The 13,105-nt window shown below is 61.9% G+C and overlaps 1 protein-coding gene across 1 annotated transcript; it reads right to left on the bottom strand.

The window, feature by feature from the left end:
- Nucleotides 1-3,024: 3,024 nt before the first annotated feature.
- SLC6A8 (solute carrier family 6 member 8) lies at nucleotides 3,025-12,353 on the bottom strand. The gene is made up of 13 exons (XM_016134124.2): nucleotides 11,489-12,353; nucleotides 9,788-9,919; nucleotides 8,539-8,788; nucleotides 7,948-8,080; nucleotides 6,823-6,957; nucleotides 6,637-6,740; nucleotides 6,424-6,548; nucleotides 5,736-5,848; nucleotides 5,514-5,651; nucleotides 5,332-5,434; nucleotides 5,136-5,236; nucleotides 4,886-5,056; nucleotides 3,025-4,511 (listed from the first exon to the last, which is right to left on the bottom strand). Exons 1-13 carry the CDS (start codon nucleotides 11,748-11,750, stop codon nucleotides 4,371-4,373), a joined length of 1,908 nt encoding a protein of 635 aa, XP_015989610.1. The 5' UTR covers nucleotides 11,751-12,353; the 3' UTR covers nucleotides 3,025-4,370.
- Nucleotides 12,354-13,105: the final 752 nt, after the last annotated feature.

Here is a 13,105-nt window from a genome sequence, read left to right as displayed (position 1 = left end):
GAGTGCCACCAGCCACTCCCTGTCTCACCCCCAAGATTTGCAGGATGACCTCTGAGTAATGCTGGCTGAGAGAGGAGACTCTCCCTTGGCAGTGACCTGCCGACTAGCCCAGGTCAGAGCTAGGCGGAGAAACTGGGCTCCAGATTGTCGCTTACAGCCCTGAGAACATGTTGGGCATGCCAGTCTGGAGAGCCTGCTCTTCCAGCCCGCTGCCCCTTGGTGTCCCCCTAGGCTGGCTTCAGCAGGCAGTCTTGCCACGCAGGGGCTAGTACTCAGGGTCAGCCTGAGGGCTGGGGCTGCCGGCACCAAGGGCTGGGCAGAGGGCCAGGGGAACAGGAAAGGGGTGTTTTCTTTTGGACTTAGGGGGTCTCCTGAAGATGGTGGTGCTGATTGGCAGCCTTGCGCTCCTGATTCTCCTGCCTGGCTGGATCTGCCAGGTGTTCCCTTCTCAGGTGTCTCTTCCCTACCTCTCCTGAGGTGGTGCCTGTGGGGGAGGAGCCGTGGGTGACACCCTCTGGTTGCTATGCCAAGGCTAAAGGCTGGTCCTGCTTTTCCAGGAACTGTTCCCTGCTGGCCTAGGCCTCCCTGAGCTCACCCATGTCCAAACTTCTAGAGGCCAGAGTCCAAACAGCATGCCTTTGGGTTCTTCCCTGGCCAACCCCGGGCAGCCTCTGAGCCCCCTCAGCATCAGGCCCTGGGCCAGGCCGAGAGGAGAGAGCTATCTAGCTGGGGGTGGGGGGTGAGATAGTGATGTGGGCGACAGGCTTTTAGAGGTGGAAAGCGCGGGGCCTGCCCAGCCCAGACTGGAGGGCCAGCTGCAGGAGCCAGCCCCTCAGGCCCAGCCTGCGTGCTGCTGCTCTCTAGCTGCGCTCCACTTTGAGGGAACTGCCCGCAGAGTCCCCGCCAGGCCTGCAGGCTGATCTGTTTCCTCCCTGTCTGCCACTTACATTGTCGGCCGCTATGTCGTAAGCTCTTACTGCAGGGGCAGCTTCCTCAGTAAATGGTGCCTGGCCCCACCAAGAGGTCTAAACTCGGTCAAGTTCTCTTTTTATGATGTCGATGTTTTCTGAGTGTGGTAGCATTATGGCAGCTGGCTTAGAGGCCATTTCGTAGGAGGTGACAAAGACCCAAGCCAAGGCATGGCCGCTGTTGGGGGAGTGGAGTACTTAAGGAGTTTGCATGAGACCAGGGTGAGGTGGGGAGCAGAGCAGAGTGGGTCTGGGAGTGACACCAGGCTCTGTCCAGCTGGTAGGGAAGTCCCCGGGGGGCAGGGCTTGGAGGGGCCTTCTCACCCCAGGAGAGCCAGCCAGGCTGGAGATTTGAGAGCTGCCAGCACATAGGGTTCTGGAAGTTGTGGGTGTGGCAAGAGCTGAGGGTTTATAGAGTTAAGAAGCCTTTAAGAGAAGGGTGGGACAAGGGATGGGTTGGAAGAGTGGGTTGTCAGGCATCCTGCAGGGACCTAGCTTGCTGTGGAGTCTGGGGAGGCGCCTCCCTGCATGCCAGCACAGGCTCTAAAAGCCTTCCCAAGCTCTGGGGAACTGTCCCCTATCCAGGTTCTTGGTGACCATCGAGGTATGATGGCAACCACAAGCCGGAGCCTGTCCCCGGCTGTGTAGTTGAGGGCTAGAGCCCTTCCTCACTAGGAGGATAATGCCTTGCCACCCCCTCCCATCTGCCCAGGCTGGCATCCAGGGTGAGTACCAGGCTCCCGGACCTTGCCCCCCACAGGCTTCCCACAGCTGGTGTCTGGGCTGGTCCTGGCCACGCCCTGCACCCACGCTTAATCCTGCCTGCCTTCCTGTGACTGCATGGAGCACCGTGCTGTCACCTAAGGCCAAAGCCTCTTGTGCTTGAGGTCTGCCCACAAGGACATGAATGGACTCATTGTCTCCAGTTCTTCCGCCACCCCTTCTTTAAGTTGTGGTAAAAACCATGTAACCTAAAACTTCTGTTTTAACCATTTTTAAGGTTATAGTTCAGACATCAAGAACATTCACATCATTATGCATTCGTCACCGCTGTCCATTCCCAGATTGCAAAATTGAAAATCTGTCCCCTTCAGCACTTACCCCCATCCGCCTCCCACAGCCCCTGGCAACCAACCATTTTATTCTCAGTCGCTATGAATCTGACTCCTCTAGGGACCTCATAGAATGGAATCATAACAGTGTCTTTTTGTGTCTGGCTCCTTTGACTCAGCCTCATGTCCTTAAGGTTCATGTTGCAGCGTGTGTCACAATTTCCTTTATAAGGCTGCATAGTATTCCACTGTATGGATAGGCCAGGTGTTGTGTCCCTCCATTCCTGTGGGTGGAAACTCGGGTTGCTTCCACCCTTTCTTAATCCCACCTTTTTCTAGTCTAGTCCAGACTCCTCGTCCAGCTGCCAGCTAGAGGTCTCCACTCAGACGACACTGCCATCCCCTCCAAATCTTTTCCTTGTCTCCCCGGCATGGCCTGGTAATGCCACCCTTTGAGGTGCTGAGGTTCAATTTCTTGGGGCCTCCCTGACTCGTCTCAGCTCTGGATCTCGGCCATCTCAAGGCCCTGTTGGCGCTACCTGGCAAGCTGGTCTCTAATCCAAAGCCTTCTCCCCTGCTCTGCTAGCGTCTTAGTCCCAGTGAACCCCACCTTCCCCGGGCTCTGCCAGCCTCCTCACACCTCCCCAGCTCTCAGCTAACCTACCTCTGGCTGCCTCTATCTTGTAAAATCATCTGTTCGCTGTGGCATTTGGGCAACGTTTGGAAAATCTCTGCACTCGTGACTTCCCACTCACCTTCCACGACCTCGCGCCCACCTGCCCTGCTCGGCATGTTCCTCTTTCCCAAACTGTTAAACTCTCCCCATGGGGAAAAGACTCTGCCGGCTTCCTTCTCTGCTCTTATTCCCAATTCCTGGAATGGTGTGGGGCGCTGAGGCTCTTAAATACTTGCTCAAGGAAGCAGCTCAAGGTGGGGAGGCCTCCCACGAAACCTCCGGGCCCGTACTCCTCCCCCCTAAGACAAGCAGAGGTGGAGCAGGAACCAGCTTTGGAAAATGACATGTTTTTATTGCTATGTTTGCAGTGGCTTTTAGCACAGTAAGAATGTCCCCGTTGCCCCCACCCCCTCGCCCAGCCCCACCCCTCCAGCTGATGTGAGGGTGTGGGGAAGGCTTTCTAGGTCCACTCTGCGGCTGTCTCGGGATTGGATGTGACGCCAAGGGGGGTTAAGGGAAGCTGCTACACAGAAGACTTGGGCACTGCATCAGCCTTAAGCTCGCAGGTGGGAGCCAAGCTGGATCCCTTCCCTGGCTGGTGCCCACCTCAGACCCCCCCAGGGGGCGGGGTATGGGCAAGCCTGAGCACACCAGGTGAGCAGCCCTGGGACGGAACACCACATCTACTCACCCCAACACCTGTGGGCAGACAGGCAGTGTGGGGACACCCCTCAAGGCCCCTACCGTGCACTTTTCCACCCTGCCGGGGCCGGGGACTACACATGCACACCCACACGACAGACTCGCACACTCGACAGCTCGAAGCTCTTGTTTTACCTATGAAAATTAGATCTATAAATTCACACTCCTTGGCTGGGGTTAGAGGAGCAAGGTAGGGTGGGCCGAAAGGGACAGGAGTGGCAAGGAGAGGGACCTCAGGGCTGTTTTCTCTTTAGAAATATACAAGCAGAAATCTCTCTCAAGTTTTTATAAAATGTGCAAAATACAAGCCTCATTTGCCCACAGGCACAGTTTACACCTGGTATTCACCTTTGCTAAGAGATAGAGATCTATATATGCCCTACATACTCACGCACACATGCACTCACACACAAGCTCACAAAATTGATATTGGTGGCAATTGGCGCTGGAACCAGAAGGTTCCATTGCTGGCTGGCTCTCTAAGCTTCTAGAGTAGGAATGGGGAGAGGGGTCTAGCCCGGTTGAAATACTCACCTTGGTTCTGCTGCCCCTCCCTCACCCACCTCCCCTCCTGATCCCCAAGCTGCCACTGCTGCCTCTGGGGTGAGGGGCCACCCAGGGGTGTGTTGGGTAGAGTCTGGAGAGGCAGGCAAGGCGGGCGTGTCGGGGCAGGGTGTGGCGTCAGCAGCGGGCACTAGGGGGAGGGCAGGTGGCAGGGCCTGGGAAGCAGCGTGAGCACCAGCTTGGTTCGGGGGGGAGGCATCTATTTTTGGTGGGTTGTGATATTTTTGGCATTTTATTAAAAATGGAAAAAGTTATTTTAGTTATAAGCACTCTCGGTGCTTCCTCCCCTCCCCCCCAGGCAGACCCCGAAAGTGTTAGGGAAAGGCAAGCCCCTGGAGGGGTGGGGTGCTAAAGCAGGGGCTGCTATGGCTACAAGAGGGAGAGCTGGCACAGGGAGCCAGCAGCCTGTCACATGACGCTCTCCACCACCACCACCTTGCTGCTCTCGGCCCCTGGGGTCAGGGTGGTCAGGCCCCTGACATCCGAGTCCTGAGCTCTGTACTCCAGGTGGTGGAGACCCCAGACAGGTTGAGTCAGGTGCTGCCAGCGCTGCAGGACAGAAGGACATGGTGAGCGCCTGGGGAGGGGCACCTGCTTGTCCTTGGCCTCTTTCCACACTTGCCACCTGCCACCCACTCAGGGCCCAGGCAGGGCTGCTCCTCCCGGGACACTGACCAGGCCCCACTCCCTGCACCGAGGAGACAGGATTGTGTGGCTGCGAGACCGGAAACCAGCAACAGGTCTCTCCTCCCCCTTCCACAAGCCGAGGCCCCGGAAGGCCAGCGTTCCTTCCACCCAGCCCCTGCCCAAGCTGGCCCTGCGGCTTCTGGCTCAATGGCCAGGTCCGGTGGGTGGGAGAATGGGCAGTGTGGACGTTAAGGCCGTGACCCAACAGAAGGGAGGGGTGGTGTCGGGGAACTGACCTCAGCCATGGTCCCCTTGGCCGTGAGGAGGCAGCCCAGCAGGTGGAGGGGCACACACAGCATGGAGGAGAGTGCGAGGCCCCAGCCCATGGCCTCGCCCCACCACGGGTACACGTAGGTGTTGTTGTAGACCAGTGGCTCGGAGTACACGGCGTTGAAGACAAAGATGCCCTGTGGAGGGAATCCAGGCTCAGCCCTTAGCCCCTGGCACCCCACCGGCCCGGCCCAGCCCAGCCTGCCTGGTCCTTACCATGCAGACCAGCGGGGTGAAGAAAGACCAGCACCATTTCATCCAAGGGCAAGGCCGGTACCCAATCATGCAGGCCACGTCATCCATGAAGCGGTCAGCTCCTGTGGTGAGGCGAGGCCGGAAGGCTGGAGCTGGAGACCCGCCACCCCGCCCCGCCCCATGCCATAGCCTGGCTTATCCCTCAGCCCAGACCTACCATACACCCAGGCGACCACCACGCACTCCCAGAAGGCCTGCCAGAGTAGGGTTGTGCCGCTGGCTGAGTAGTAGTCAAACAGCTGGAAGACGTACATCCCGCCCTGGGGACGGAGCCAGGTCAGGGCAAGTGGCAGACAGCAGCCGGAGGCCAAGGGCAGTCCCTACCCTGCTCCCACTCACCTCGGTCACCATGGAGAGGTCGATGACAAAGCAGAGAGCACAGCAGAGAGCCACGGAGATCTCCCTTTGGAAACGGAAGTAGTAGGAGGCCGGGAGGAGGTCGAGCAGGCCTGTGATGAAGCCTTCCACACCTACGAACTGTGGCCAGGCGCTCAGGCCGCGCCCCTTGCCCACCCGCAGGCCCTCGCCCCCAGCCCCCTCAGTCCTGTCCCCCTTGCAAACCTGGCTGTCGAGGCCCAGCAGCAGCAGCATGAAGAAGAACAGGGCGGCCCAGAGTGGGGCGACAGGCATCAGCGTGACAGCCCGCGGGTAGGCAATGAAGGCCAGGCCAGGCCCTAGCGGGGAAGGGGCAGCATGTGGATACCTGCGACCTGTGGCCACATCCCACCCCCCCATCCCTGCCCTGTGGTACCAGAACAGTGGACCGCACCAGGACACCCCGTGGCCAAGGGCCTTTCCCCTTGTCAAGGCACTGCTGGGCTGCTTAAGCCCCTCTGTATGTGCCATACCAGGGACAGAAAGGCTCCCGCAGTCCCTTGGCAGACCTCCGCCCGTAAGAGTGGGGCGTGTGATTTGTACTTCTGGACACCATTGACCCCAGAAAGGCCTTCCTTTCCCTCTGAAAACACTCTGGCAAATGTGAGAACATACCCTGAGTCCCCTGGAGATGAATGGCTAGGGGCTTGAGGCTCCCCACAAGGCTCCAGACCTGAGCTGGCTGGAACAGCTGTGCCTCGCAGCTGCTCATCCAGGCCTGCCTCTGGCCCAGAGTGATGTGACAAGTTGAGTTTGAATTTTTCTCTTATTTCTCAGAATGTCTATTTTTGTGCGCGTTCATGTACATGGTAGGTTAGAACAGCAGCTAGCTGCTCTGGAAGCCAGGCTGGAGCCCAGGGGGGTTCTTTTTTACCTGACTCTGCCACCTTGGAGATATGCACGCCCTGCTCCGCGGCCATGAAACCCAGGATGGAGAAGACCACAAAGCCAGCAAAGAAGCTGGTCCCGCTGTTGATGAGCGCAAGGATGATGGCGTCCCTGGGGACAGAGAGGACGGAGGGGGCCGGTTAGGCTGCCTGTTTGCTGCCCGTGGGTGCACAGAGAAGGGCGGGGCAGGGGTGCTTACTTGTAGCAGTTGTTGTTGAAGCGATTGTAGCTGCCCAGGGCCGTGAGGGCCCCCAGGCCAATGGCGTAAGAGAAGAAAATCTGGGTCCCGGCATCTATCCATACCTGGAGATGGACCAGGAAAGAATAGGTGTGAGTGGTCCTGTCGGACTAGTTCCCCTATCTACGCCCCACCCCCTCCACATACCTGAGGAGACCCCAGCTTAGACCAGTCAGGCTTGAGATAGTAGATGATGCCATCCAAGGCGCCAGGCAGCAGCACCCCACGCACCAGCAGCACGACGAGGACCACGTAGGGGAACGTAGCGGTGAAGTACACGATCTGGGGGGCCAGGATGCTTAGAGGGGCCCTGCAGTGCCCACTACTCCCTTAGAGGCCCCCAGCCTGAGCGGCCTAAGAGGGGCAGGCCACGGTCCCCCACCACAGGACAGTGTGTACAGAGGTGAGGATGGAGGCCAGCCAGCAGCCCCCCCTCTAGGCCTCAGAGCCAAAGGCAGCCAGGTGCTCGTCTGAGGCACCAGCAGCCCCGCGGCAAGCACAGGCAGCTGCAGAGGCAGGGCCGGCCTGGGCAGGGAGTGGGACATCAGCCTGGGGGCAGGTCCCATGCCTCCTGTATGGGATTCCAGGTCATCTGCAGAGAGGCGGGGTCCTTGGTAGCTGGGATTAGTGGGCCGGCCAGAGACAGAGGCAGGAGCGGCTGGACAGCAAAGGCCTCTGCCTCCGGTCCAAGCCAGGCTGCCAGCTCGGAAGAGGCAGCTCCGCGGACCCTGCTGGGAAAGAGCCAGCCCTCCAGGGACCTGGCCATGTCCCACAGCCCTCGGCACACTGTCATCATGCATCTGTTCACACATTTGTGTCCGGAACCTGATGAGCAGCTTCTGGGGAAGGTGAATGTCTAGACCCCTCCCTGGGCCAGTCACGGGAGACAGTGATAGAGCAGGTGCACCCAGACCCTCTGGACAGACTCAGACAGTGAGTGAGGAGTAGAGAGGAACTGGGAGGGGGGCGGGGACGTGGACCCCGATGCGGGAAGGGGCAGCTGCTGCCTGGGTCTGTGCCCCCACGAGGGAAGGTTACTGGGCCTGAAAGGGGAGGGTGGGGAGGCGTCTGCAGCCATGGGGTGGCAATCGAGTGGCTTGGACTGAGGTTCCTGTCCCACCCCTCAGATCCGATCCCGGGCCCAAGCCCAGATGCTGGCCCAGGCACCTCCCCTGTGCCATTGGGGGATCCTGGCACAGACCAAAAGTGCCTCAGGAAATGCAGTTTGCGAGCCCTGCCATCGTCCCCGGCCCTGCCCGCCTGCAGCTGTACCTTTCCTGTTGACTTGACCCCCTTCCAGACACAGAAGTAGACCAGCACCCAGCAGGCCAGCAGACACAGGGTCACCTCCCAGTTGAGGGCTCCTGGCACCTCCAGCCCCCCAGAGAGCCGTAAGACTTTGTTCCTGAGGAAGGGAGAGCCCATGAGGGCTGTGCCAGCAGAGGGCAAAGCGACTGGGAGCTGTCCCCGGGGTGGAGCTCTGCTTGCTGCAGCCTTCCAGTCTAGCTGGACCCTCCCGAGCACCTGGGGTGACCCGGCCCCAAGCATGCCTCCTGGAGGCATCGCAGTTTGTGCACCTGGAGCTTGGGAGCCCTGGGCAGAGGCAGAAGAGCTGCTGACCTCTTCCCTCTCCCAGGTGGGCAGGCAGCATGGAGTGACAGGGCCGGGAGTGAGAAATGGCACTGGAGGAGCGAAGCTCTTCCATCTGCGCTCCCTCAGGGACTGGGCCGGAGGTCCCCGGGGTCAGGCAGGGCCCAGGTGTGACTCCTGCTGGGAACCTCCCCAGGGCTGGGCCCTGCTGAACCCACGCAGTCTCGGGCCATGTGTGGTGCCGAGAGAGGGACAGGAAGGTGTGTGACTCACTCCCAGAACTCGATGACAGGGGACCGGCGGTCGGCAAGCTGGTCACACGTGAGGTTGGCCAGGCTGGCGTTGGCACAGTCTTCGTGGTGGAAGATCTCCACACAGTCGAGAGTGTTCCAGGCATGGCCGCACGTGGCCCAGGGCAGCGTGGTGGTGAAGGACTTCACCAGGTAGTAGAAGCCCCAGGCCAGCACCATGATGTAGTAGGTGTTGCAGTAGAATACAATCACCATGGAAGCATAGCCCAGGCCTGAAAGGAGAGCGGCTTCTGTGCGGAGTCGGCTCTAGCCAGCCCCCCACATCCGCCATCTTTCCCATCCCCACCAGCCATCCCACCAGGGCCGTCTCTGTCGTGCTCCAGACCGAGCCCCTTGGACTGTTCCTTGGGCAAGTGTTCCAATGCTGGGTTAACTCCCCAATCTGTCCCAGGCCAGAAATCGGCCCCTGCATCCTCCTCAGAGGCAAGGCAGAGCCCCTCCTATCCTGCCCCCATCTGAGCGTGAATTCCTGTGGACTCCCTAGCTTCACGTAACTCCCCTTCTCTTGGGTCCCACTGCCACCACAGCAGCTGAGGAAGGGCCAAGCCTCCACCTGCCCTCCCCACAGTGGCCTTCAGTGCTATGCAGCTTGGGGGGCCTTCTTGTAACCTGGAGCAGTATAGGAGACAGTCACCTTCCCAGCAGGCAACCTCAGCCGGTCACTTTACATCTCTGTGTCCTTGCCTCCATGGGGACAGTAATAGTAAAACCTACCTCCTAGGCAGGGCTTTGAGAGATGATGGGGAGACACTATCCACACACAGAGAGGGCTCTAAGGTAACCTTTACCCTTGCTTTTCCCTTCGGACACTGAACTTTCAATGGTTCGCATCCAAACTCCTGGGCCTGGCCCTCTGGCCTTGGGAAAGCTGGTTCCAGTCACCTTCTCCAGCCATTCTCTGTTGTACCCAGCCACCGTCCACCCAGCCCCATTGAGCCAAGTGTGATTGGCAGTGCCTGTCCCCAGCCCTGCTGGGCCTAGGTGTCCTAGCCCTGGTGGAGAGGAGCCCAATCCCCCGCTGTAGCCCCAGCATGCCCAAGGTCACTGGATGTTCTCTGTGGTCTCTAGCTTCCGCCTCATGACTTGGGGGTCCACCAATGGGCCCCAGGTCTGATGCTCAGACAGGATGGGTGCCAGCCTTGCCCCAGAAATGGGAAAGGGGTGGGGTCCCTGAGGGAGAGGGCGAGAGGGGCTGGCCCAGGGTTGCTCACCTTTAAACAGGGGGCAGATGTTCCAGACGTTGATGCTGCCGGCCTTCATGAACTGGCCCAGCGAGATCTCCAAGAAGAAAATGGGGATTCCTCCGACCATGGCGATCAGGACGTAGGGAATAAGGAACACACCTGAGGGAGGATGCGCAGACCAGGGACTTGACTTAAACTCCCCACCATGCTGTGCAGGCCTGTGGCCGGCCCAGCTTTCAGAAGCCCTGGGAGGCCGGGGTGGAGTCCCAGCTCAGGGCGCCACCCCAGCTCCATCATAACTTCCCACTGGGTGAATCAGTACGGCCGGGGGCCACTGACTCAGAAGCTCCAGGTGAATAGCCCGGGGGGAGGGAGGTTTGGAATGTCCATGGGATGCTGTGGCTCAGTTCCCTGGACTGGAGGGGGCCCTATGCCCACAAGGCTTCTGCCTCCACCGTCACCTAGGGTGACCTAATGGGCTTGGAGGACACACGTGCTTGTACACACAAACCATCCCTCGTGTCGCAGTTCTGCATTTGCCAGTCAGCACAAGGAAAGGCATGTGCGTGCATGTGCGTGTATGCGCCATGGCTGCCTCTCAGGCCTGGGAAGCTGCCTGGCTAGGGTGAGGGCAGGGAGCCCCTGCCGTCCCTGTCCCCACATATGCTCCTACAAGTGCAAAGGTCCAGGGAAGAGGGTGGGTGGGTGGCAGTCTTCTGCCAGTGGGCTTGGAGGGGAGGTGCCTGAGGGTGTTAGCAAGGACAGAGGGAGACATTGTCAGGGAGGCCACTCAGCTCTGGAGGCAGTGTGCAGGGCAGGACCGGAGGCCTGGGGGGGCTTGGGCCCCTGTAGCCCCTGTGCGCCCCCTCCTCTGCAGGCCTCCTACCCTTGCCCCTGATTCAGCTCTCTCCACTACTCAGAAGCTGGGCTTCGCTGCAGCATGCCTGGCTCCTGGTCCCAGCATCCTTCTTGTGTGACCTTGGGCAAAGGCCTTTGCTCTGGGCCTCAGTTTCCCACCCATCACCCAGTCGCCATGGCATCCCACCACCTCGGGTGCTGCTTTGCAGTCACAGGACACGTGTGCCCATCGCTGTTGCTAAGCTGGGCTGGGGCCCGTAAGTGGGCATGGGGTGGGCATGCAGCGTGTCCAGCGGCGGCGCCAGACGGCCCAGGCCGCAGGCTTTCCGAGCCTGGCTCAGGCACCCAGTGTTCCAGGCCCAGGATAGAGGGGAGGGTGGCGAGGGGAGGGCAGGGGAGAGAGGGGAAGAGGAGAGAGGAGAAGGAAAGAGAGGGGAGGGGGAGGGACAGAGTGGCTCATTGTGTGTGTGTGTGTTCGTGTGTGCACACGTGGGGGGCCCACACAATGTGCCACTTGTGTGCCTGACCAGCGGGGGCAGCCAGGGCTCCTCACCTCTGGGAGCCCCCCCAGGGACAAGCCTCGCCTTCCCACCTCAGTGGCCAATCCCCGAGCTCCGGGATTCTGGGGGGGAAGCCCCGCGGCTTGGGCCGGAGGCTCGCCGGCTCCCTCCCCCCACACACACTGCCAGGCACATGACCGGCCAAGGGGTGGATGCCGCCAGGCTGGGCCACCGAGTGGCGACGGCCGGCGAGGGGCGGCCCCGGCCCCCGACCGCCCTAGGGGCTTTCTCCACCCCCTGGACTTCGCCCGTGCGCCCCGCTGAGGAGGGTGGGGGAGGGTCCACGGCGCGGAGGAGCGGGGGTGCTCACCTCCGCCGTTCTTGTAGCACAGGTAGGGGAAGCGCCACACGTTGCCCAGGCCCACGGCGAAGCCCACGCACGACATGATGAAGTCCATCTGGCGCGTCCAGGTCTCGCGCGGCGGCACGGCCAGGCGACCGCCGGGCGCCCCCAGGCCCGCGGGGCCATCGCCCTTGGCCGGGGCCCCGTCGGGCCCGGGTGCGATCAGAGGACCCTTCTTGTCGTCCCCGGACACGCTGTAGATGCCGTTCTCGGTGCTCTTCTTCGCCATGGCCCGAGCTGGAGGCGCGGCCGGGCCGGGGGACGGGCGGCGGGGGGCGCCGGCGGCTTGGGGACCCCGAGGGCGCGGGCCGGCCCGGGGCCGGGGGCGGCCGGGCCGGGGTCGGGGCGGCGGGCGGGCGGGCGGGGTGCGGGGTGGGCGCGCGGCGCGGTCAGAAGCAGTCCACGAAGCACTTGAAAGTGAGCCTGAAGAATCTCATGTGTGTCGGGGGCCCGGGGGCGCGCGGGCGGCTGTGGGGCCCGGCCGGGCGGCGGCGGCGGCTCCCGAAGCTCCTGCCCGCGGCTTGGGCGGCTTGGGCGGCGGCGGCGGCTCGCCTGGCCCGAGGCTCAGCCTAGCGGGGCGCGGGCGGCATCGGGCGCCCACTGTCTGCAAGCGGCGGCCGGAGCAGGGGCTTGCGGCCCGCGCGCCCCCCGCCCCGGCCCGGGCCCGCGCGACTGCCGGCTCGCCCGCGGCTCGCGCTCAGGCGGCTTCGGCTCCGGAGGCGGCGGCGACGGCGGTGGCCCCGGCGCGTTCGCCCCTCCTTCCCGGCGGCGGCGGCTCCAGCCGCTCTCGGGGCGCGGCGGGTTCAGCGACTCGCCACCGCGCTCCGACCGTCTCTCTCCTTCCCGGCCTGACCGGCTGCTGCTTAAGAACCGACTCCGGGGTGATGTCACTGTCGCCCCACCCCCACGACCAGGCTGTTCCCCCTCCCCCTCCTTCGTCCCTCCCTACCGCCCTCCCCGTCACTCCGCCCACCTCCTCCCGCCCTCCTCCCGAGGAGGAGACGCCGCTCCTGCGGGAAACTGGATGGCTGCTACCTGGGGCGCCAGCCAGCATCCCCTCCCCAGGGGCCGAACCGCCCCTGACCCCAGGCTCACCCGGGCCCACCCGGCCCAGATCGCCCCTCCCAACCTGCCCTTTCCGGTTCTAGGAGAGCCGCTTCCCTGGCTGCCTTCCAGCCATCCTTGGCCCCCTCTCTCCTCCCCCGTCCTTGCCGCCTGCCCCATCTCCGACCCGTCTTTGACTCCCAGCTCGGGGCTGGGCTGGTGTTGGGCACCAGAAGGACTGCAGGGTGCTTTGCACCCCCCAAAGGGCTGGGTCAAGCTGGCCAGCAAGAGAAAGAAAGGTTGAGGGTGGGGATGTCCGCCTCCAGGTGTGCTGTTGGATTTGGCCACAGGTAGTAACTACTCTGCCTCCTGGCGTTCGGCCCTCCCCAAGGGGTGCAGCCCTGGAAGCTGGAAGTCAAAGCCCCAACTCTTGGGGTGGTGAGGCTCTATGAATCTTCTAAGGGGATAAACGGGAGACTGCCTGGATGAGGGGCATGGCTACTCCTCGTCATCAAGATGGGCGGGTTGCAGGGACCCCTG

This window comes from Rousettus aegyptiacus, unplaced genomic scaffold (assembly GCF_014176215.1).
Source record: "Rousettus aegyptiacus isolate mRouAeg1 unplaced genomic scaffold, mRouAeg1.p scaffold_m13_p_9, whole genome shotgun sequence".
Taxonomy (NCBI): domain Eukaryota; kingdom Metazoa; phylum Chordata; class Mammalia; order Chiroptera; family Pteropodidae; genus Rousettus; species Rousettus aegyptiacus.
This window is presented reverse-complemented; position numbering and strand designations above follow the sequence as displayed.